At 36.5% G+C, this 23614-nt stretch overlaps 2 protein-coding genes across 3 annotated transcripts in view; one reads left to right on the plus strand and one right to left on the minus strand.

Annotated features, from left to right (window-relative positions):
* LOC128557721 (probable inactive tRNA-specific adenosine deaminase-like protein 3) overlaps positions 1-21941 on the plus strand; it is a 41581-nt gene extending 19640 nt beyond the window's left edge. The window contains exons 6-9 of the mRNA XM_053545759.1: positions 1698-1809; positions 2364-2523; positions 3281-3404; positions 21142-21941. Coding sequence (XP_053401734.1) covers positions 1698-1809; positions 2364-2523; positions 3281-3404; positions 21142-21328 — 583 coding nt within the window. The 3' untranslated portion in view covers positions 21329-21941. The remainder of the gene's footprint in view (positions 1-1697; positions 1810-2363; positions 2524-3280; positions 3405-21141) is intronic.
* On the minus strand, positions 13877-21731 carry LOC123540149 (uncharacterized). Of its 2 annotated transcripts, XM_053545745.1 has the most exons (3): positions 21608-21731; positions 16779-16872; positions 13877-15826 (listed from the first exon to the last, which is right to left on the minus strand). In XM_053545745.1, exons 1-3 carry the CDS (start codon positions 21624-21626, stop codon positions 14488-14490), a joined length of 1452 nt encoding a protein of 483 aa, XP_053401720.1. In that variant the 5' UTR covers positions 21627-21731; the 3' UTR covers positions 13877-14487. The 2 variants fall into 2 exon arrangements, with proteins under 2 accessions (XP_053401720.1, XP_053401715.1); XM_053545740.1 differs by lacking the exon at positions 21608-21731 and having other exon boundaries at positions 13879-15826; positions 16779-17227.
* Positions 21942-23614: the final 1673 nt, after the last annotated feature.

Here is a 23614-nt window from a genome sequence, read left to right on the forward strand (position 1 = left end):
CCTGGTGTCGGCATCGGCGTCGGTGTCGCTGTTGGTTAAAGTTTTTGATAAAGTCAAATATCTCTGTTACTATCAAAGCTATGGACTTGAAACTTAAAAAAGTTATTTACTATCAAAGTCTACTCCAGGAGAAACAATCCCCATAACTCTAATTTGAATTTTGACAGAATTATGCCCCTTTTTAACTTAGAATTTTTGGTTAAAGTTTTTGATAAAGTCAAATATCTCTGTTACTATCAAAGCTATTGACTTGAAACTTAAAATACTTACTAACCATCAAAGTCTAAACCAGGAGAAACAATCCCCATAACTCTGATATGAATTTTGACAGAATTATGCCCCTTTTTAACTTAGAATTTTTTGTTAAAATTTTTGATAAAGTCAAATATCTCTGTTACTATTAATTTATTATAAAGCTTTTGACTTGAAACTCAAAATAGTTATTTACTATCAAAGTCTACACCAGAAGACACAATTCCCATAACTCTGATTTGAATTTTGACAGAGTTATGTCTCTTTTTAACTTGGATTTTTTTTTACTGGCAAAGCTCTAATTCAGAGTCAAGCACTGAGAAAAGTCGAGCACGCTGTCTTACGGACAGCTCTCATTTATCTTATCTATTTGTCTTCTTTTGTCTGAAAATCTCTGGTAATATTTTGACCCCATACTTCTATCAGTTCTTCGAATAGTCGAGTGCGCTGTCAACAGACAGCTCTTATTATATGAAATAAAGAGTAGCCTCATTTATTGGTATTTCCTAAGAAATTGATCTAATTGGAATTTTTTTGTAGGGAGGCATTAATTCTTTGTAGGTTTTGTTAACTGACTATACTCTGATTTAAAATCTATCTTTAAATGTTGACTGGACTAAATTTTTATATACTGTAGATTGAGGAATTTTGGTTTAGGCTTTACTTAACAATTTCCTGGTTAGCAGCCTAATTTATGGTTAAGAATTCTCGCAAATTGAGCTTTTGTATTTTAGGACATGATTCAGATTAATACATACAAACATTTTGAATTCACAAGCGACAGTATTTGAGAATATTTCTGAAAATAAAACCCTCACAAATGTTTCTCAACTGACAGTAAGGCATCAAGATAAAACTTGTAAATTATGACTGCAGGTCACTATGCTTTCTCATAAATTTTGTCATTACAGAAAACAAGACTCAAGTATCATGTGTGTGTGTTTTCTGTCTAGTTTAGTTCTGTGTAGGGAGAAGTTCAGTTGACCAGTTAAGGAGTTGTGTGAATTAATGCAAATAATTAACCAAAGTGACAAGTCATTGTGTTAGTAGACTTTTGTCCTCGACCTGTTTGGTACTTATTATATAATATAAGAAACAGATATAATTGCAGTTTATAAACCCAGGAATATGGCTGCAGTTACCAGAAACAGTTATTACATGACTCCTTATATAGACTGCCAGTCTATAGTTTGTGCTGTTGTCTGGTTTATAGTTCAACACTAAATTTTGCTGGGCTCAAGTCAAAACTTGAAGAAAAATAAATAAGAAAATTTATTTCTGATGCCATGCAATGAAACACTTAGGAATGGCTTGCCGGTCAATAGTCAAAACTATTGGTGCTCAGTCCCTTGGACCTTCTTAACAAGAACTGTAACTGGAGTACAAAACATGTATCATAAAAAGATGTTAAACTGAAATGTAAGAAGCTTGATGTTTTGTTACAGAATCAGTCGTCTGCTATCTGGCACATTCTTTACAGACAAAGAGTTGAGAGTAATCAGCAATCATATGGTAGAGGCAATCAGAATGGTACAACTAGCTAAATGCAGTAAACAGGTATTTTATTTATTGTCAAGCCTGCACTGAGTGTGCTCTACATACAGGGTTGCCACCTGAACACATTTCGATGTAATTGTGTGTTAACATCATGTTTTTTTTTTGTTTAATCTATTTTGATATAAAGTTAACTTTGAAATTTTTGTCTTCGTTAATGAAAAGTTTGTTATATCTGAAGCAAAATAAATATAAAAGCGTGTGTTGGATGGCTGTAGGGGAGGAAGAGACTGAAAAAATATTGTGGTATTGGTCAGTGAAAAGTACGGTTTAGTCAGGGAAAAGTCTGTGAAAAGTCAGGGAATTTCATTTTCTCAACTAAGTGGCATCCCTGACATAGCATTTAAAATAACTGTTTAGTGTATATACACAAGTGTCTGCACACTCACGATATAATTCCTTTGTATCTGAACTTTAAACCATGATTTTATCCAATGACAAATCACTAAATGAGATATGTCATTTCTTAAACAAATATAAAATTTAACAAATACATGAATTTATAATGACTACACAGACATGCATCTGTAAATAATACTTGACAGTGTTGGTTTCAGAAACCTATAGGAGCTGTAATAGTGGATCCATTAACGGACACGGTGATAGCAAAGGCTTATGACATACGAGAAGTTTCTCATCCTCTTCATCATGCCACAATGGTGTGTATAGACCTGGTAGCTAAATCTCAGGGTGGAGGAATGTGGAAATATCAACAAGGTAAGCTTATATCACAGGGTGGAGGAATGTGGATTTATCCACAAGGTAAGCTTATATCACATGTTGGAGGAATGTGGAAATATCCACAAGGTAAGCTTATATCGCTGGGTTGAGGACTGTGGAAATATTCACAAGGTAAGCTTATATCACAGGGTGGAGGAATGTGGAAATACCTTATATCACAGGGTGGAGGAATGTGGAAATATCCACAAGGTAAGCTCATATCACAGGATGGAGGAATGTGGAAATATCAACAAGGTAAGCTTATATCACGGGTTGGAGGAATGTGGAAATATCCACAAGGTAAGCTTATATCACAAGGGGGAGGAATGTGGAAATATCAACAAGGTAAGCTTATATCATCGTGTGGAGGAATGTGGAAATATCCACAAGGTAAGCTTATATCACAGGGTGGAGGAATGTGGAAATATCCACAAGGTAAGCTTATATCACAGGGAGGATGAATGTTGAAATATCCAAAAAGAAAGCTTATATCACAGAGTGTAGAAATGTGGACCTATCCAAAAGGTATGCATAAGTCATAGGGTAGAGTCTTGTAATGCTATACAGTCAAATATCACTCACTGAAGCATTGATTCCTCAAACACATTGGCTCACTTAAGCAATTCATGTTTTCTCTTGGCTGCTTTCCTTAGATAATCTATGTTTGTATTTCTTGAAAACCTGATCCTTTCGCTCATTTCCTTGCAACCTTTTAGTAATCGTTGCTTCACTGTATTTGTTACTCTCTTTGCAGAGGCTGACTTCTATTCTGCTGAGCCTGATGTGAAAGAAAGGAAATCAGAAGAGCCAGAAAGTAAAACGGGACCATATTTATGTACAGGATACCATATGTATGTTACACAGGAGCCTTGTGTCATGTGAGTAAAAATCCTTCCAATTTTCATTTTTATGTCAAATCTTGAAAAGACAAAAGACCTAAATGGATCTAATTGCTCACATGAGGAGGACCTTAGTTGCCAGAGCAAAGGGTAGATAAAGCGTTAAACAATTTCTTGGGAAGCATTTGATGGATCTTCAACAAATATGTTCAGTAGCATCATTGTATTGTCCTCCCTCCAATTTGTTCAAATAAGTCCGCTTGGCCCCTTTAAGGGACCACCAGAGCTAAAAAATGAAAAAAAAGAAGCTTTAAACTCATAAAGCATTTGCTGGATGTTGACCAAACTTGGTATGTATGATCCTTGTATGGACCTCTTTCAGATTTGTTCAAATGGTTCCTTATCATATGTAAGGGCCACAAGAGATGATAATAGAAATTTAGTGACATGAGCCACTTTATGGATTTTCACCAAATTTTATCTGTAACATCCTCTACGTATTGTCTTTTCTAAATGTTATCCAAATGGTTCAGGAACAGGATAAAGCCTGGATTCGGGATACAGAAACAAAAATCCTTTTATGAATAAATGGCAACTCTTGAATAAATCAAAATTACCGGTAAAATGACAATGATAAAAATGACTCAAATGTTTACCTGTTTAGTGTCTTACAATCAGCTTGGAATGTGCAGTTCTCTGTAATCATGGGCAAATATTTAAAAAATAAGCACACAGGCCTATGCATTTTATTAGATCATCTGAGCATGAAGACATGGCCAGCAGATGACCCCAATTGATTTTGAGGTCAGTAGGTCAAAGGTCAAGGTCACAATGACCTGGAACAGTTGAACAGTTTCCGCTCGATAACTCAAGAACACTTGGGCCTTGGATAATGAAAGTTGACACAGAGGTTGTTGATGTCCAGCAGATGATTTCTATTCATTTCGAGGTCAGTAGGTCAAAGCTCAATATCACAGTGACCTTGAACACTTAAACTGTTTCCGGACAGTTACTCGAGAACACTTGAGCCTAGGATCATGAAAGTTGACAGGGAGGTTGTTAATGACTAGCAGATGCTCCCTATTGATTTTAAGGTCAGTAGGTCAAAGGTCAAGGTCACATTGACGCAGAATAGTAAAACGGTTTCCAGACGATAACTTGAGAACGCTTGGGTCTAGGATCACAAAACTTAATAGGGAGGTTGATCATGACCAGCAGATGACAGACATTGATTTTGAGGCCCGTATGTCAAAGGACAAGTCACAGTGACCCGGAACTGTTAAACCGTTTCCAAATGATAACTCGAGAACACTTAAGCATCATGAATCTTAATAGGAAGGTTGGTCATGACCAACAGATGACCCCTGTTGATTTTGAGGACAAAAGTCAAGGAAACTGTAACTCAGCCTAAGGCCTATGATCATGAAACTTAAGAGGGATTTTGATAATGACCAGCAGATGACCCTTGTTGATTTTGAAGTCAGTAGGTCAAAGGTCAAGGTCACAGTGACACAGAACATTTAAAATGTTCCCAGACGATAACTTGAGAACCCTTGGATCACGAAACTTAATAGGGAGGTTGATCATGACCAGCAGATTTCGATGTCAGTTGATCAAAGGTCAAGGTCACATTAACCAGAACAGAAGAAACATTTTTTTGTCAAATAAGTAGAAAATGCTTTGGTCTAAACTGCAGTTGATATGGAGGTCATTTATGAGTTGTGAATGACACATTATTGAATTGATGTCAGTACGTCAAAACATCCAAATAATTTCCATTCCATGTGCAGTTACTGGATGCATCAAGAGAGGTATTCTGTGTTCTACAAGCTCTTGTTTAAACCTAACTCTGGTACCAGTACGTTATACAAACACACTTGAAGACTTTTGAGGGTCAATGACTCTTGTTATCTCCCCCGCCCCAACACACGCACACACGCACGCACACCACACCCACACACACACACGCACACACCCACACACACTTTGGAGAAATATTGTTTTTGCCCTGTCCGTCCGTCCTTCACACTTAATTTCCAATCAATAACTGGAGAACCATTTGACCTAGAACCTTCAAACTTCATAGGATGGAAGGGCTTATGGAGTAGACAACCCTTATTGGGTTTTTTTGAGTCACTCCATCAAAGATCAAAGTCACAAGGCCTGAACATGGAAAACTATTTCCAATCAATAACTTGAGAACCACTTGACCCAGAATGTTGAAACTTCATAGGATGATTGGTCATGCAGAGTAGATGGCCCCTATTGCTTTTGTGTTCACTTTGTTAAAGGTCAAGGCCACAGGGGCTTGAACATAGAAAACCATTTCTAGTCAGTAACTTGGGAACCACTTGACCCGGAATGTTGAAATTTTTATTGGATGATTGGTTATGCAGAGTAGATGACTCCTATCAATTTTGGGATCACTCTGTTAAAGGTCAAGGTCACAGGGGCCTGAACATGGAAAACCATTTCCAGTCAATAACTTGAGAACCAGAGTGTTGAAAACTTCATAGGATGATTGGTCATGCAGCTTAGATGACCCCTGTCGATTTTGGGGTCACTCTGTTAAAGATCAAGGACACAGGGGCCTGAACATGGAAACTCATTTCCAATCAGTAACTTGAGAACAACTTGACCCAGAATGTTGATTTTTGGGGTCACTCTGTTAAAGGTCAAGGTCACAGGGGCCTGAACATGGAAAACCATTTCCGGTCACTAACTTGGGAACCATTTGACCCAGAATGTTGAAACTTCATAGGATGGTTGGACATACAAAAACAGCGGACAGAAAATGGAAATCAATTTCCGGTCGATTACTTAAGAACCATTTAACCTCGAACCTTCAAACTTCATAAGCTGATACGACTTACAGAGTAGATGACCACTATTGTTTTTAGGGTCACTCCATCAAAAGTCAAGGTCACAGGGTCCTGAACATGGAAAATCATTTCCCATCAATAACTTGAGAAAAACTTGACCTAGAATGTTGAAACTTAATAGGATGATTGGACATGCAGGGTAGATGACCCCTGGAGCCTGAACATGGAAAACCATTTCCAATTCATAACTTGAGAACCACTAGGCCCAGAATGTTGAAACTTAGTTGGATGATTTGACATTCCAAGTAGATGATCTATATTGCAGCTTACCATCAGTGTCTCTTTGACTTTTGCTCCAGTCCCCTATTGACGTTTTGCCTATACGTATGCATTGGGGAGACATGCCCTTTTCTACAAAAGCATCTTCTATTTATTTATAACTATGGGAAGTTTCAGTAAAATCTACAACTTAGAATATAATATATTTGCAGAAATTTCATCAAAATTGCAATTTTCCCATAGACTTTTATTATGAAAACATGCTTGAGGTCCACTCTTTTCAAGTCAGTGTAGCTAGAATTCATGTGTTTTATATGCCCTGAAGAGATATATTATGTTATACCCCCGGTGTTCGTCTATGTGCCTTCTGTCCATCTGTAAGCAAATACTTGTCCACTCTGTAACTCTTGAACCCTTTGAAGGATTTCAAAGAAACTTGACACAAATGTTCACCACATCAAGATGACATGTGTGTTTCGTGTCCGCTCTGTAACTCTTGAACTGCTTGAATGATTTTAAAGAAACTTGGCACAAATGTTCACCAAATCAAGATGATGTGCAGAGATCATGATCTGGATGTCTCGCTTTAAGGTCAAGGTCACACTAAGGGGTCAAAGGTCATTGCTCTGTAACTCTTGAACCCTTTAAAGGATTCCGAAGAAACTTGACACAAATGTTCACGACATTGAGAAAATGTGCAGAGTGCATCTTCTGGATGGTTAGCTGCAAGGTCAAGGTCACACTGTGGGGTCAACGGTCATACCTTCGGGTGTATGTTGCTCCACATTGGGGTGCTCTTATTAGATTCTACATTGTAGAAATAAATGAGCTGAACGTGTAGAGCTACCTTAAAAATGGCTGATTTTGGATATTTCTTGAATGCCTTAAAAGTATGTTGGATTAAGCAAAAAATGATAAAAGCAATAAAGGAGCATGGAAATTAATTTATGAAATGGTTAAAATGGAAGGATCTTTATTACTTGAAAAATGACAAAAATCTGAACATAAACAACATTGAAATGATAAACAAAGGTAATGTTTTCTGATTAGATATTTTATTAGCACAGGCAATCATAAAAGATATTAAAAAGGAAACAGAAGTTAGTCATTAAATCATTTGGAACAACTCTGAAATAAAACACAAACCATAAACGTTTTTATGCCCCCACTTTTGTGGGGGGGGCTGATAGATTTGCTCTTGTTTGTCTGTCCTTCCATCCGTCCTTCCGAAAATGTTGTGTCACGCCTAGCTCCAAAAGTATTTGATAGAGAGTCACAAAACTTTACAGGAATGTTGATCAGCATGTGTAGTTGTGCACCTGGGGTTTCGCGTCCGGATTTGTTAAGTCTTGTAGGAGTTATGGCTCCTGACTTAGTAAAAAAATTGGTCATTTTAATGTTGTCGCGCCTAGCTCCAAAAGTATTTGACGTAGAGTCACCAAAGTTTACAGGAATGTTGGTCAGCATGACATTGTGCAGTTGTGCACCTGGGGTTTCACATCCCGATTCCTTCAGTCTTGTAGGAGTTATGGCCCCTGACTTAGTTAAAAATTGGTCATTTTAATGTTGTGTCGCGCGTAGCTCCAAAAGTATTTGACCTAGAGTCACCAAAATTTACAGGAACGTTGGTCAGCATGTGCAGTTGTGTATCTTGGGTTTTGCGTCCAGATTCATTCAGTCTTGTAGGAGTTATGGCCCCAGACTTAGTTAAAAATTGGTCATTTGAATGTTGTGTCACGCGTAGCTCCAAAAGTATTTGTCCTAGAGTCACCAAAGTTTAAAGGAATGTTGGTCAGCATGTGCAGTTGTGCACCTGGGGTTTTGCGTCCGGATTCATTCAGTATTGTAGGAGTTATGTTCCCTGACCTAGGAAAATATTTATGTCCTTTGTCATATAGTCGGGGCATCTGTGTCCCATGGACACATTTCTAGTTCTATAAAGAATGGTATGAAACATTCATTGAAATATATACAGAACTTTGTATACTATAAGATAAATAGTTCCTTTAAAAACTTCAAGTATATGATTTGGAACCTACAGATTATTTTGAGATATTATCTGCTAGTTAAATGTTTTCTTCATAATATATAGGAGGGAGACAGAAGCATAATATATGGTAGAAATGATTCACTATTTGAGCCGCACCATGAGAAAACCAACATAGTGGCTTTACGACCAGCACGGATCCAGACGAGCCTGCGCATCCATGCAGTCTGGTCAGGATCCATGCTGTTTGCTAACAGTTTCTGTAATTGCAATAGACTTTGAAAGCGAACAGTATGGCTCCTGACGAGACTGCGCAGATGCACAGGCTGGTCTAGATCCACGCTAGTCACAAAATTAATGCACTATGTTGGTTTTCTCATGGCGCGGCTCAAATCACTTAACAAGTACTTTTAAGATACACAAATGGAGAAAAAATATACAAAAATAATGAAATTGAGGCCAAATTGGATAATATTTTTGATGAAAAGTATATACAAGGGAAAACATTTTAAATACTGTCAAGTGTTTAAAATCGACTCAGTAATCTCAAAACTGAGAAGCTTTCAATAAAAAAACAACATTCTTTACATTATTTCAAGTTATAAATATTTACTATATTTACTATGGATGTTTTACATAATTATACGGAATACTTTAACTGAGATTTTAAGAGCTTTAAGTTTCTCATTAAACTTGAGTTTAAAAGTAGTCAGCTTTGTCTTATTTTTAGCAAACAGGCCAAATAGTATTAAACTGTTTAACTATTTTAATGATATTGTATCTTTTTTTAGTGAAATACAGAAAATGTGTGCTTGTCTTTGACAGTTTTATTGTCGAACCCGCTGGCGGTGGGCTCGATATAGTTGTCACTTATGGCGGGTCGGTGTATGTGCGTGCATGTGTCTGTGTGTTTGTCCGTTTTTTTTGGTCCGGACCATAACTTTGACATACATGTACCAATCTTGTTTATTTGGCATGAGTGTTTCAAAGGTCAAGGTCACAGTCGGAGGTCAAAGGTCAAAAGTTTGTCCGGAGCATTTCTTCTTCATGCATGTGCCAGGGATTTTGATGTAGCTTGGCATGAATGTTCACCATTATGAGACGGAGTGTCATGCTCAAGAATCAGGTCCCTAGATCTAAGATCAAGGTCACACTTAGAGGTCAAAGGTCAAATTAAGTTTGTCTGGAGCATTCGTTCTTCTTGCATTGTGGGATTTTGATGTAACCTTGCATGAATGTTCACCATTATGAGACGGAGTGTCATGCGCAAGAACCAGGTTCCTGGGTCTAAGGTCAAGGTCACTTTTAGAGGTCAAAGATCAAATTGAAGTTTCTACAGAACATTTCTTCATGCATGATGGGATTTTGATTGTCGAACCCGCTGGCGGTGAGCTCGATATAGTTATCACTTATGGCGGGTCGGTGTATGTGCGTGCGTGTGTCTGTGTGTTTGTCTGTTTTTTTTTGGGCCGGATCATGACTTTGACATACATGTACCAATCTTGTTTATTTGGCATGAGTGTTTCAAAGGTCTAGGTCACAGTTGGAGGTCAAAGGTCAAAAGTTTGTCCGGAGCATTTCTTCTTCATGCATGGTGGGATTTTGATGTAACTTGGCATGAATGTTCACCATTATAAGACGGAGTGTCATGCGCAAGAATCAGGTCTCTAGATCTAAGATCAAGGTCACACTTAGAGGTCAAAGGTCAAATTAAGTTTGTCTGGAGCATTCGTTCTTCTTGCATGGTGGGATTTTGATGTGACTTGGCATGAATGTTTACCATTATGAGACGGAGTGTCATGCGCAAGAACCAGGTTGCTAGGTCTAAGGTCAAGGTCACACTTAGAGGCCAAAGGTGCTGGCGGGCTCGACATACTGCCCTTGGGGATGCAAAATGTATTTCTAGTATTATATATCATATCAGAAACTATGAATTAAAATAGAAAAAGAAATATTTACAAAGAACTACAAAATAAGAATTACATAATCTTCACTAAAAGTTAACTGGTCCATTTTAACAATATCATAGAAATAATATGAACTGTCAGAATACAAGTTAAGTGAATATACCTTCTATTGAGAATGATCATATTCTTCTTTCACTCGTTCCACTCTTTCTCTCTGCTTCTACTCTCCTATTTCATTTTCTTCCTTTTTGCAGATTTTCCAGTGAATTGGTCATTTATAGTGAATGTAAAAAATGAATCAGTAATATATTATCAAATATTATTAAAAAATACTTATATATACTTATTTGCATTAATTGTAATTTACTTTGCCTGCTGGGAAGTACAAATTAATATATTACAAAGAAGATAGCTTAAAATTGAAAACTTACCACTTGAAAATCACTGTGTTCAACTTGTTTTTCTACATCATACTTGCATGGACCACTCTATCTTATTCAAGTGTTTCCACTTTACCTCTTTTAAGAGCTCTCAGAGATAAAGATAGGAAAACTGTAAACAACTTCTTCTCATGCACTTTGAAAGATCTTCACTTAACTTGATCTGTAGCATATGTATAGTACAAATGAAGATATGCAACAAATGCTAACAAAAACACACAAAGTCTACAGGGAATAAGATTAAACAATTCATTGAAAAAAAATCCACTGGAACCCAAAATAGCATTTTGTAATGAAGAAGAATCTTACAGCTAATTTGAATCCTAACTCTTTAACATACCGTTAACTGGTGTAAAGTCTTAAATCTGTGTAGTAAAATACTTTTTATAGAATTCTATTTCATTTGTTATCTCCCGACGAAAGTCGGAGGGATATAGTTTTGGCGTTGTCCGTCCGTCCGTCTTTCCGTCCGTCCGTCCGTCCGGAGCCATATCTAGGAAATGGTTGGGGATATTTATTTAAAACTTCATATACATGTTCACCACTATGAGTTCTTGCGGCCCGTCAAGTTTCAGTCAGATTGCCCAAGTAACACTAGAGTTATGGCCCTTAGAAGTTTCTAGTGTTAACTATATAGGGTACTATAAATATGGCAATTTCTGCATCATAACTTTTGATATATTTGACCTAGAACTATGAAACTTAAACAGAATTTAGATCACCATAATGTGGTTGTGTACACACAATTTCGTACAGATTTATTTGTAAATTAAGAGTTATTGCCCTTTAATTGTATAAAAATCCACATATTTGTACATAACAAACTTACCATTTGGCAGAATTTCATTAAATTTCTTTCATTCTTTTCCATGAACATTTATTATAAACATGTGAAGTTGCGCACCCACACCAGGTCACCCACTTGCCTTGGTCACACCCCCTCCCCCTCCCAACCCTCCTCCTCCCCCCCCCCCCACACACCCCAAAAAAAATTAATAATATTTTTTTTTTTTTTCATTTCTTATTTTAGATTTTTTTCAAACCTTCCATGATTATTTATCATCATGCAAGTTGTACCATTCCCCCACCTCACTCCTCTACCCAGTCATGCCCACCACTGATCATGAACCCCCCCCCCCCCGCCCCCCACCCCAATCCCCCACAACTTCACCCTTTTACCCTTAGCTCACCTGTCACAAAGTGACAAGGTGAGCTATTGTGACTGCTTGATGTCCGTAGTGCGTCGTCCGTCAACAATTTCTAAAAAAATCTTCTTCTTGCAATCCACTGGGCAGAATTACACAAAACTTCAAAGGAATGATCTTTGGGTGGCCCCCTTTCAAATATATTCAAAGAATTGAATTCCATGCAGAACTCTGGTTGCCATGGCAACCGAAACGGAAAGGAAATACTTTAAAAATCTTCTTCTCAGAAGCCCTAGAGCTTAGATATTTGGTGTGAAGCATTGCCTAGTGGACCTCTACCAAGTTTGTTCAAATCATGACCCGGGGTCAAAATTGACCCCGCCCCAGGGATCACTTGATTTTATATAGGAAAATCTTAAAAAATCTTCTTCTCAAAAACCAGAAGCCCTAGAGCTTAGATATTTAACATGTAGCATTGCCTAGTGGACCTCTACTAAAGTTGTTCAAATCTTGACCCCTGGGTCAAAATTGACCCCGCCCCATAGGTCACTTGATTTTACATAGGTAAATCTTCAGAAAATTTCTAAAAATAAACCAGAAGGCCTAGAGCTTAGATATTTCACATGTAGCATTGCCTAGTGGACCATTTATAAAATTTGTTCAAATCATGACCCCCAGGGTCAAAATTGACCCCGCCCCAGGGGTCACTTGATTTTACATAGGTAAATCTTCAAAAAATTTCTAAAAATAAACCAGAAGGCCTAGAGCTTAGATATTTCACATGTAGCATTGCCTAGTGGACCATTTATAAAAATTTTTCAAATCATGACCCCCCAGGGTCAAAATTGACCCCGCCCCAGGGGTCACTTGATTTTACATAGGAAAATCTTCAAAAAATTTCTAAAAATAAACCAGAAGGCCTAGAGCTTAGATATTTCACATGTAGCATTGCCTAGTGGACCTCTACAAAATTTGTTCAAATCATGACCCCTGGGATCAAAATAGACGCCGCCCCAGGGGTCACTTGATTTTACATAGGAAAATCTTCAAAATTTTTCTAAAAATAAACCAGAAGGCCTAGAGCTTAGATATTTCACATGTAGCATTGCCTAGTGGACCTCTACAAAATTTGTTCAAATCATGACCCCTGGGATCAAAATAGACGCCGCCCCAGGGGTCACTTGATTTTACATAGGAAAATCTTCAAAAATTTTCTAAAAATAAACCAGAAGGCCTAGAGCTTAGATATTTCACATGTAGCATTGCCTAGTAGACTTCTACAAAAAAAGTTCAAATCATGACCCTGGGGTCAAACTGACCCCGCCCATTGGGGTTACTTGACTGTACATAGAAAAATCTTCAAAATTTTCTAAAAATAAACCAGAAGGCCTAGAGCTTAGATATTTCACATGTAGCATTGCCTAGAGGACCTCTACAAATTTTGTTCAAATGTTGACCCCCCAGGGTCAAATTGTCCCAGCCCCAGGGGTTACTTGATTGTACATAGGGAAATCTTCATAAATTTGCTAAAAATAAACCAGAAGGCCTAGATCTTAGATATTTGATATGTAACATTGCCTAGTAGACTTCTACAAACTTGGTTCAAATCACGACCCCCGGGGTAAAATTGGCCCTGCCCCAGGGGTTTCTTGATTGTACATCGGAAAATCTTCCAAAAAATTTCTAAAAATCATCAGTTAGACATTTGAAACATGTAGCTCATGTTACTCAGGTGAGCGATCCAGGGTCATCATGACCCTCTTGTTTGTTTTTTTTTCATTTTTAATTTTCCATCAATATTTATAATCAACATGTGAAATTTTGTTTCTTCTCCCGTTCCCCCGCACCCCCACCCCCTAAAAAAATAAATATATACATATATCTATATATATATAGATATATATATTTCCATTCCTTTTTTTTTTTAAATGTTCAAACCTTCAACATGTTAAGTTGTGACTGCACAAACCTTGCCCTCAGCCATGTTCAAGATATCTTACCTGTGTTCTCTTAGGGACATTCTGTTCTTTTAAGTTCAAATGTACATGTTAAACAGCAACCACTCAAAGACAATATTTTGTTCCAGTTAAGCTTCAAGCTCACATTTCAATTAACTGCATTTAATTTTAAAAGCTAAGCTTATTACAGTAAGCATACCCCATTCAAAATAAATTCTTTAGTCAGGATCAATGTATCATACATTTATTATGTACTCTTTAATTAAACATTTGTTTTCTGTTAAATTGATTTTGACTAATGAAATTATTTGCTTCTTATTAACATCCTTAACTTTTTGCCGGATATATTTTTTTGCCATTCCTCACCACAAACCCTTTCGGCGGGGGATACCAATTCATCGAATTTGCTTGTTAAACTTATTTTATAATGTTTTACTATAAATGATATATTATAATTCCAAAATTAATAATGACTTGAATTGTGTTGTATTTTTTTAAAAGAAATGTGACATTAAAGTCCAACAAAAGTAAGTAAGTGATCATTCATTGTTTCAAGTTGTGATGTCAGCAGCAGTAAATGTATCTTACTTCAGCTCATAGACTTTTACAGTATTGCTGTTAAGATGAGTTACAACTAGTTTGTTCTGGTGAGGATCAAAGCAGACTGATAATGGATATTGATCTGTTTTGATTATGCCTAACTTTGTTTTTGAATCCTCACTTATCTGGACAATATTTGATGATTCAAACCCACAGACCAGTATGTTTCCTCTCATATCTGTACATACTCCATGAGGATAAACTAAATCAGGATCAGTAAATGTTGATAGATAATTTCCCTGTATGTCTAGAGTTATCAAACCTTTATTATTATCAGCCACATACACACGGTCTCTGTTTGTACTCACACTAATATGTCTAGTGAAAGTGAAAATAGGGTTGCCTGATTTGTCAGTTGTAATTTTATGGAGCATGGTGCCACTTACATCATGAATATAAACTGTTTGGTTTTGATCAGATATGAACAATTTCCCATCATTGAAGGCCAGACCAAAACAGTAATGGTCCATCTTCAGCTTCCTTGTTGTTGTCATCTTGTATCCTAGTGATACAAACTGTATGGTTTTGTTGTGAAGACTTACTGCAGCTTCTTGTTTACTGGTTAGACATACAGCACGAGGGTCTGCCTCCAGATCTAGATGGTCTGTGATGGTATCTGTAGAGACATCCAGACGTTTCAACTTGTTATTATACCAATCAGCAAGCAGCAAGGAACCATCCTCAGTAAAACAGGATCCCCATATTGTACATGCATTTCTGTCTTCTTTAAGCCGAATATCAATATTCCTCTGTTGTTTTACTGTGTATGCTGTGGTTCTTGGCTTGTAAGTTGCTTCTGATGTAGACACCTCTCCTAATGTTTTTAACTGTTTTAGGTAGTTTTTTATTTTCATATCAGCAGAAAAAAATATTTTCACTTCTGATTGTTGTTTACTTGTGGAACTTTTGGCTGTAAGAATATTTCTCTGAGCTGTTTTGAAACATACAAATTCTTGGGCTTTATTTCCATGACACATTTGTAGCTTGGCAGTAGATTGTTCTAAGACATCAATATGTTGCTCTGCTTCCTTGATCTCATTTTGTAGATCTCTTTTTGTTCCTCTATACTGTGCATCAACTTCCTTGAGTGATTCAGTTTCAAGTCTCTTGAGCTCAGCCTCCAGTTCTTTTCTGTAGTTTATGATAGAATCAGTTGCTCTCTGCTTTTGTTTCTTCAGCTCACTGAGGATTTGTTGTTTGGCTTTCTTTTTATCCTCTACATCCTTCTTTGCTGCTAGGAGTTGTTTCTTGGTTTGATCAGAAGCTGATTGTTTGTATAGATTATCAACATCGTCCGGAATAGAGTGTATATCCGGGCATGTTCTGAAAAAAAAAGAATCAGTGTAATATGATAACATAAACAGCCTTTCGTTCAATTCTTGTGTTTTATTTAGTTTTGAGGAAACACTATACTTCCCTTTGTTTTGAATTATTTTCATATTATATTTTGTATGTAAATGTTGACACCTGATTGGAGTGCAAATACTGTAGTCTCATATATATTTGTGAAGTTAAAATTTGGCGAATCAAATTTATCATCATGTTCAGCCAGGTTACATGTCCAACACAAGATGAGTCTCACATATACTTAGTTACTGTGAACTTAAAGATATTGGTTAGGAACTAATTTTGATGGCTTTAAAGGGTGAGTCAATACACAGAATTAAATCTCAATGAATCAGTATAATTCCCTTTCACTTAATGTTAAAAGTTCAAAATCCGCGTACTTATATCCCCATGAAATAACTGTTTGGTCAAAAGTTCAAAACCACAGAATTTCGTCCCCATGATTTAAATGATTTCACTGTAATTACGACTTGGAAATACAAGTAATCACTGGAATCAAGATGCCTTACAATTAAACAGTATGAATACTATCCTATCGTCTGCTTACTTTTTCTAAAACAAGATATTTGAGCCGTGCCATGAGAAAACCAACATAGTGGCTTTGCGACCAGCATGGATCCAGACCAGCCTGCACATCTGCGCAGTCTGGACAGGATCCATGCTGTTCGCTTTCAAAGCCTATTGCAGTTAGAGAAACAGTTAGCGAACAACATGGATCCTGACCAGGCTGCGCGAATGCGCAGGCTGGTCTTGATCCATGCTGGTCGCAAAGCCACTATGTTGGTTTTCTCATGGCACGGCTCATTTCTGTTTAACTTTTCCTTGGTGATATCTGATCACTCTGTAAAGTTAAAGAATATTCTTCTGCATAAAAATCTGATTTTATAGTATGTGACCTTTAAAGACTGCTAAATCTCAAAGTATTTACCTGTGATTTATAGCTACACAAGTGGCACAGACAACCTCATCATGGTTCTTACAGAACATGTCCAAAAGTTTGGCTTTATGGATCCGGCATCTCTCTGTTGGAAAAGACGGTAAAGATGACTGTAGACCATGTGAACTGAAATCGGATTTATCCAGCAATTTGTGTGCTCTCAGTGCCGGAAAAGTTTTGTGCGTGTCTGTGCATGGTATACAGTAATAGTCCTGACATTCTACACAGTATTTTTCAGCTTCTCGCGTTATATTTTTTCCAGCACACACAGAGCATTTGGTGTCTATAATTTCATCCGATGCATTGTTGCCACCCTTAGTCGCCATTTTTATCCTATTATCAGTTTTATTTCTTTCTTATGACAAGATTTAAGATTTATATCCACTCAAATATTGCATTTTTCAATTTACTTCCTTTTCTGTGAAATAAAGAAAATTCAATTTAGCCCGAGCAATGTCTGTGTTAAGTTGTACAGGTTTATCTTTGTCGAACTTAAATGTTTCGGTTGATATGAAATATGATATCTTTGGCAGGTATTAAGTTTTGAAAAAATTACCATATAACAATGTCTAGAGTGGTTACACTAACAGATAGCAAAGTATTATGATTATTGAAAATTGTAACAATAGACCCATAGATATTTAATCTCTTATATTTATATTTTATACCAAATTTAAACAAAGTGACTAATGCTTTTGAGTGTTATTCCCAAGATAATGATATGGGTGTTACTGTAGATAGAATTATCTAAAACACACAAAATCACTTCATTTATTTCTTTCTATAGCAAAACGTTTCCTAAATTTAAAAAAATTGATATTAGAGTATTTTCCATTTGACAATTCTTTGCTTCAAAGAAATATTAAGGTTTAGCAGTATATCACAAAACAACAGAAGTTTTTAGTAAACAAACAACATCATGACAATCAGCTTGTCTGTCCAGTACAGGTTTTACTGTTCTATCCCATAGAATTGGATACTTGAAATATTCTAAAGGAGTAGCCCCCTTTAAAAAATGCCATTTGTAAAGAAATATGTGTAAACAATTGGCAGAAACGATGTTTTACATAGTTATGTTAAGTTTAAACACTAGCTGGTACATTGTTGCAAATGCATCAAACGAAGAAATGTAACAGTTTTTTTTTAAATTGTGAGTTTTTAAAGGTGCTGAACTGTCCAGAAGTGTGGCCCATTAATGCAGTCCCTTTCTACAGATGCTTGGTTAGAGGTTACTTAAACCTCTGAATGGTCATAGTTATGATGAAAATGTTTGACTAAGGATGCATATAGACCGAAAATGCCCAGAAAGTAACAAAATCTTGGGTTTGACAGTCAGGCTAGTCTCAAACTCTAATCCGATGTTAAACCCAACAACAACAACAAAAAAAGTATCCTACATGACCTATGGTTGTATGCTTAAAAAGTTTGAGTTTTTAAAGGCGCTGAACTGTCCAGAAGTGTGGCCCATTCATGTAGTCCATTTCAACAGACGTATGTTATTGTATGTCAAAGGTCAAGGTAAAAAATTTCTGCTCCATAACTTTTAAATGGATTATCTAAGTGGTATACATGTACACAAACATTCCCCATGATGAAACAGTGTGTCAACACATGAACTATGCTTGTCGGTTAAAGGTCAAGGTCACTGTTTAAGGTCAAATGGAAATTAGTTTCTGCCCCATTACTTATTATTGCATTGAAGAATTTTTATTACTACACAGAAATATTATCCGTGAATAGACTATTAGTAGCGCATATGACACATGGTTATTGGTCAGAAGTCAAGGTCACTATTCAAGGTCAAGTAAAAATTTGTTTTCGCTCCATGACTTTTATGTGCATTGATGGATTTTTCTCCAAAATTGTAATGCATTAACAGATTCCATTTTTAGCTCACCTGAGCAATGCTCAGATGAGTTTTTCTGATCACTCGATGTCTGGCGTCCGTCGTCTGTCATCTGTCAACATTTAGCTTGTGTATGCGATAGAGGCTTTATTTTTCAACTGATCTTCATGAAATTTAGTCAGAATGATTACCTTGATGAAATCTAGGACGAGTTCGAAAATGGGTCATCTGGGGTGAAAAACTAGGTCACTAGGTTAAATCAAAGAAAAACCTTGTGTATGCGATAGAGGCTGTATTTTTCAATTAATCTTCATGAATTTTGGTCAGAATGATAACCTTGATGAAATGTAGGTCGAATTCGAAAATGGGTCATCTTGGGTGAAAAACTAGGTCACTAGGTCAAATCAAAGAAAAACCTTGTGTATGCGATAGAGGCTGTATTTTTCAATTAATCTTCATGAATTTTGGTTAGAATGATTACCTTGATAAAATCTAGGCCGAGTTTTAAAATGGGTCATCTGGGGTCAAAAACTAGGTCACTAGGTCAAATCAAAGAAAAACCTTGTGTATGCGATAGAGGCTGTATTTTTCAATTAATCTTCATGAACTGTGGTCAGAATGATTACCTTGATGACATCTAGGCCAAGTTCGAAAATGGGTCATCTGGGGTCAAAAACTAGGTCACTTGGGTCAAATCAAAGAAAAACCTTTTGTATGCGATAGAGGCTGTATTTTTCAATTAATCTTCATGAATTTTGGTCAGAATGATAACCTTGATGAAATCTAGGTCAAATTCGAATATGGGTCATCTGGGATCAAAAACTAGGTCACTAGGTCAAATCAAAGGAAAAGCTTGTATATGCGATAGAGGCTGTATTTTTCAATTGATCTTCATGAAATTAAGTCAAAATGATACCTTAATGAAATCTAGGCCGAATTTGAAAATGGGTCATCTTGGGTCAAAAACTAGGTCACTAGGTCAAATCAAAGAAAAACCTTGTGTATGCGATAGAGGCTGTATTTTTCAATTGATCGTCATGAAATTTGGTCAGAATGATTGCATTGATGAAATCTACGTCAAGTTTGAATATGGGTCATCTGGAGTAAAAAATTAGGTCACTAGATCAAATCAAAGAAAAACTTTGTGTATGCGATAGAAGATATATTTTTCAATTGATCTTCCTGAAATTAAGTCAGAATGATTGCCTTGATAAAATCTACCTTAAATTTGATTATGGGTCATCTTGGGTCAAAAAATAGGTCACTAGGTCAAATCAAAGAAAACCCTTCTGTATTCAATAGAGGCTCTATTTTTCAATTGATCTTCATGAAATTTGGTCAGAATTATTGCCTTGATGAAATCTAGGTCAAGTTGGAATATGGGTCATCTGGGTCAAAAAGTAGGTCATTAGGTTAAATCAAAGAAAAACCTTGTGTTTGCGATAGACGCTAATTTTTTTCAACTGATCTTCATGAAATTTTGTCAGAATGATAGCCTTGATGAAATCTAGGTCAGATTTGAATATGGGTCATCTGGGTTAAAAAACTAGGTCACTAGGTCAAATCAAGGAAAAACCTTGTGTATGCAATAGGGGCTGCATTTTACACTGGATTTTCATAAAGTCTGGTCAGAATGGTTGCCTTGATGAAATCTAGAATATGGTTATTCTGGGGTCGAAAACTAGGTCACTAGGTCAAATCAAAGAAAAACCTAGTGTATTCGATATAGGCTGTATTCATCAATTGATCTTCATGAAATTTGGTCAGAATGATAGCCTTGATGAAATCTAGGTCAAATTCGAATATGGGTCATCTGGGGTCAAAAACTAGGTCACTAGGTCAAATCAAAGAAAATACTTACTTATACTCAAGATTTTTGATCCAATTTTAATGATAATTGGTCAGAATATTTTTTTCCATGAAAAACACTAGGTCAAACATGTTTACATTGTTATGTTGTGTTATGGTGTGTTTCTCAGGTGAGCGACCTAGGGCCATCTTGGCCCTCTTGTTTAAAAAGCTGCAGACAGGCCCTTGTGGATACATACATGATGTTGCTGCTTTAAGCCAAAGTAAAAAGTGACACGAGCCCCCTAATACAAAAAAATAGCTGGAAAGTCGCCAATAACTATTAATTGTGCCAGTGTAACATTAAACCCAAACCCAGCAAAAACAAATTACATGTGTAATTGTATTAATAGTTACTGAAAATAGAAAAAATCAACTCAGTAACTCTAATTTGGAATGAGATATTTGCGAAGGAACTACCGGTATGTAGCTGAAGAAAGGTTGTGGATTTTTGTCGCTAGTTAATACTGTGTCGTAACTTGCAGAATTATTTGCTTAAAAAGTTTTTTGAGATTTAATTGATCAAAGGAAAAATGCAAACTACACAAAAAATGTACCAGATTGGCACCACAATCTTAAGAACCAAGTCATATCTCATCTGATGTTGTTCTTTCTTTGTGTTATTCGATAAACTATACTCCTGATAATCATTATTTTCAGGTGTTCCATGGCTCTTGTTCACTCTAGGGTACAGCGTGTATATTATGGTAGTTGCCAACAGGAAGGGGCTCTGGGATCCATGTACAAAGTTCATGTACAGGAAGGGTTGAATCATCATTATGAAGTATTTAAAGGTGTGATGAAAACGGATTGTGATGATTTATATAACAATATAATAGACAGATGATATAATTATATTACACAATGGCTAGTACCAAGTAATGCTTGGTTATTATTAGCTGCACGTTCTATGAAATTGTGAGTATGAGAAAATGCTTGAAATTTGACGTTGAAGGAATAGATACTGTTGGGAGAATAGTATTGAGATAACTCAAGAATTGTCAAGATTATTGGGTCTTGTTGATACAGGTTATGATGGGATATGGGTATCATGTGAAGATTAAGCTATAAGATGGAAGGTATTGATAATGAAAGTCCTGGGTATAAGGTTTGAGGATTACCATACCAAAAATACGCATGTCCATTCTTCCAGTGGTCAGTCCGTCTGTAATCCATGACCACTCTATATATTCTTAACTGCTTGGATGATTCTTTTAACAAAACTAGGATCAGTTGTAGATGTCACCTGAGCAAGCTCAACTTGCACCTATAAGATATACCAGGGGTATAGCGAAGAATGCATTTAAACAAAATTTTTGTATTTATAGCTTGTGGCCGAGCGTAACTTGAATGATTTTGCCAAGTGTTAAGATTAGAGGTGAATTGCAATTATTGGTTGGTTTAGAAAGTGTTCATTGTTTGAAAAATACATACATTTTAAGATTAATTAAATGAAACTTCACAGCATATTGTTCTTTTTGTTTGCAAACATTTTGGGTACCCAGTCAAAAGGTAGCTGTCTCATGAAAACTGATGGTAACGAACAAGCTTTAAGTTATACCATTATTTACAGTTTATAAGAGTTTCCCTCGATGAACCTATATATATAATTGACAGGATTGATTGAATTATACATAAAATGTTTATTTATGGTTTAAAACAGCTAGTAAATTGTCGACATTTTATCTCAAAAGCCGCATTACTTGACGTTTCCCACAACTTATTATCCCCCGCCGATGAAATCGGGAGGGGGGGTATTGAAATGGCATTGTCCGTCCGTCCGTCAGTCAGTCCGTTCGTGCATCCGTGCTTCAACAATTTCTTGACTGCACGATACTGGTTTCATTTATGGTTTTATTTTAACCAAACTTGCACACAACTTGTATCACCATAAGATCTCGGTTCCTTTCTTGAACTGGCCAGATCCCATTATGGGTTCCAGAGTTATGGCCGCTGAAAGGGCCAGAATTAGCTATTTTGACGATGTCTGCACAACAGCAGCTTTATTTATGATTTGATTTTTACCAAACTGGCACACAACTTGTATCACCATAAGATCTTGGTTCCTTTCTTGAACTGGCCAGATTTCATTATGGGTTCCAGAGTTATGGCCCCTGAAAGGGCCAGAATTAGCTATTTTGACCTTGTCTGCACAATAGCAGCTTCATCTATGATTTGAATTTAATAAAACTTGTGTCACCATAAGATCTCGCTTCCTTTCTTGAACCGGCCAGATCCCATAATTGGTTCCAGAGTTATTGCCCCTGAAAGGGCCAAAATTAGCTTTTTTGACCTTGTCTGCACAATAGCAGCTTCATTTATGATTTGATTTTAACCAAACTCGCACACAACTTGTATCACCACAAGATCTTGGTTCCTGTCATGAAGTGGCCAGATTCCATCATGGGTTCCAGAGTTATGGCCCTTTAAAGGTCCAAAATTGGCTATTTTCGCTTTTGCAGCCATATAGAAACTTCAAGGTTTTATTTGATACAAACTTCCAAAATATCTTCGACAACATTAAATCTTGGATTCCATGCTGAATCAGATCCAATCGTACGTTCCAGAGTTATTTTATATCTGATTACCTCCCCTGATTGTAATCAAAATGGATTTATATCAGTAAGTACTTATAAGACTTATTTGAAATTTCATTATTGTCATTAGTTGGACTGAGACAATCAGAGTAGGTAACTATGGACTGATTTTATGTCAGATTACCTCCCTTTATTTCAAATTAAAATGGGTATATCTCCGTAACTAATGAAGTTACTGATCTGAAATTTCATTTATGTCAACAGATTTATTTGGCAGATCCTTCTTTTGTTCACTTACAATAATTTTTTTTTTAATTACTTCCCTTTTACGTTACTATAAATAGCTTATTTTTAGTAACTTTTTTAGCTCACCTGAGCAATGTGAGTTTTTCTGATCGCTCGATGTCCGGCGTCTGTCGTCTGTCTGTCTGTCGTCTGTCTGTCTGTCTGTCTGTCTCGTCTGTCAACATTTGGCTTGTGTATACGATAGAGGCTGTATTTTTCAACTGATCTTCATGATATTTGGTCAGAATGATTACCTTGATGAAATCTAGGACAAGTTTGAAAATGGGTCATCTGGGGTCAAAAACTAGGTC

The sequence above is a fragment of the Mercenaria mercenaria genome, chromosome 1 (genome assembly GCF_021730395.1).
Source record: "Mercenaria mercenaria strain notata chromosome 1, MADL_Memer_1, whole genome shotgun sequence".
Lineage (NCBI taxonomy): Eukaryota > Metazoa > Mollusca > Bivalvia > Venerida > Veneridae > Mercenaria > Mercenaria mercenaria.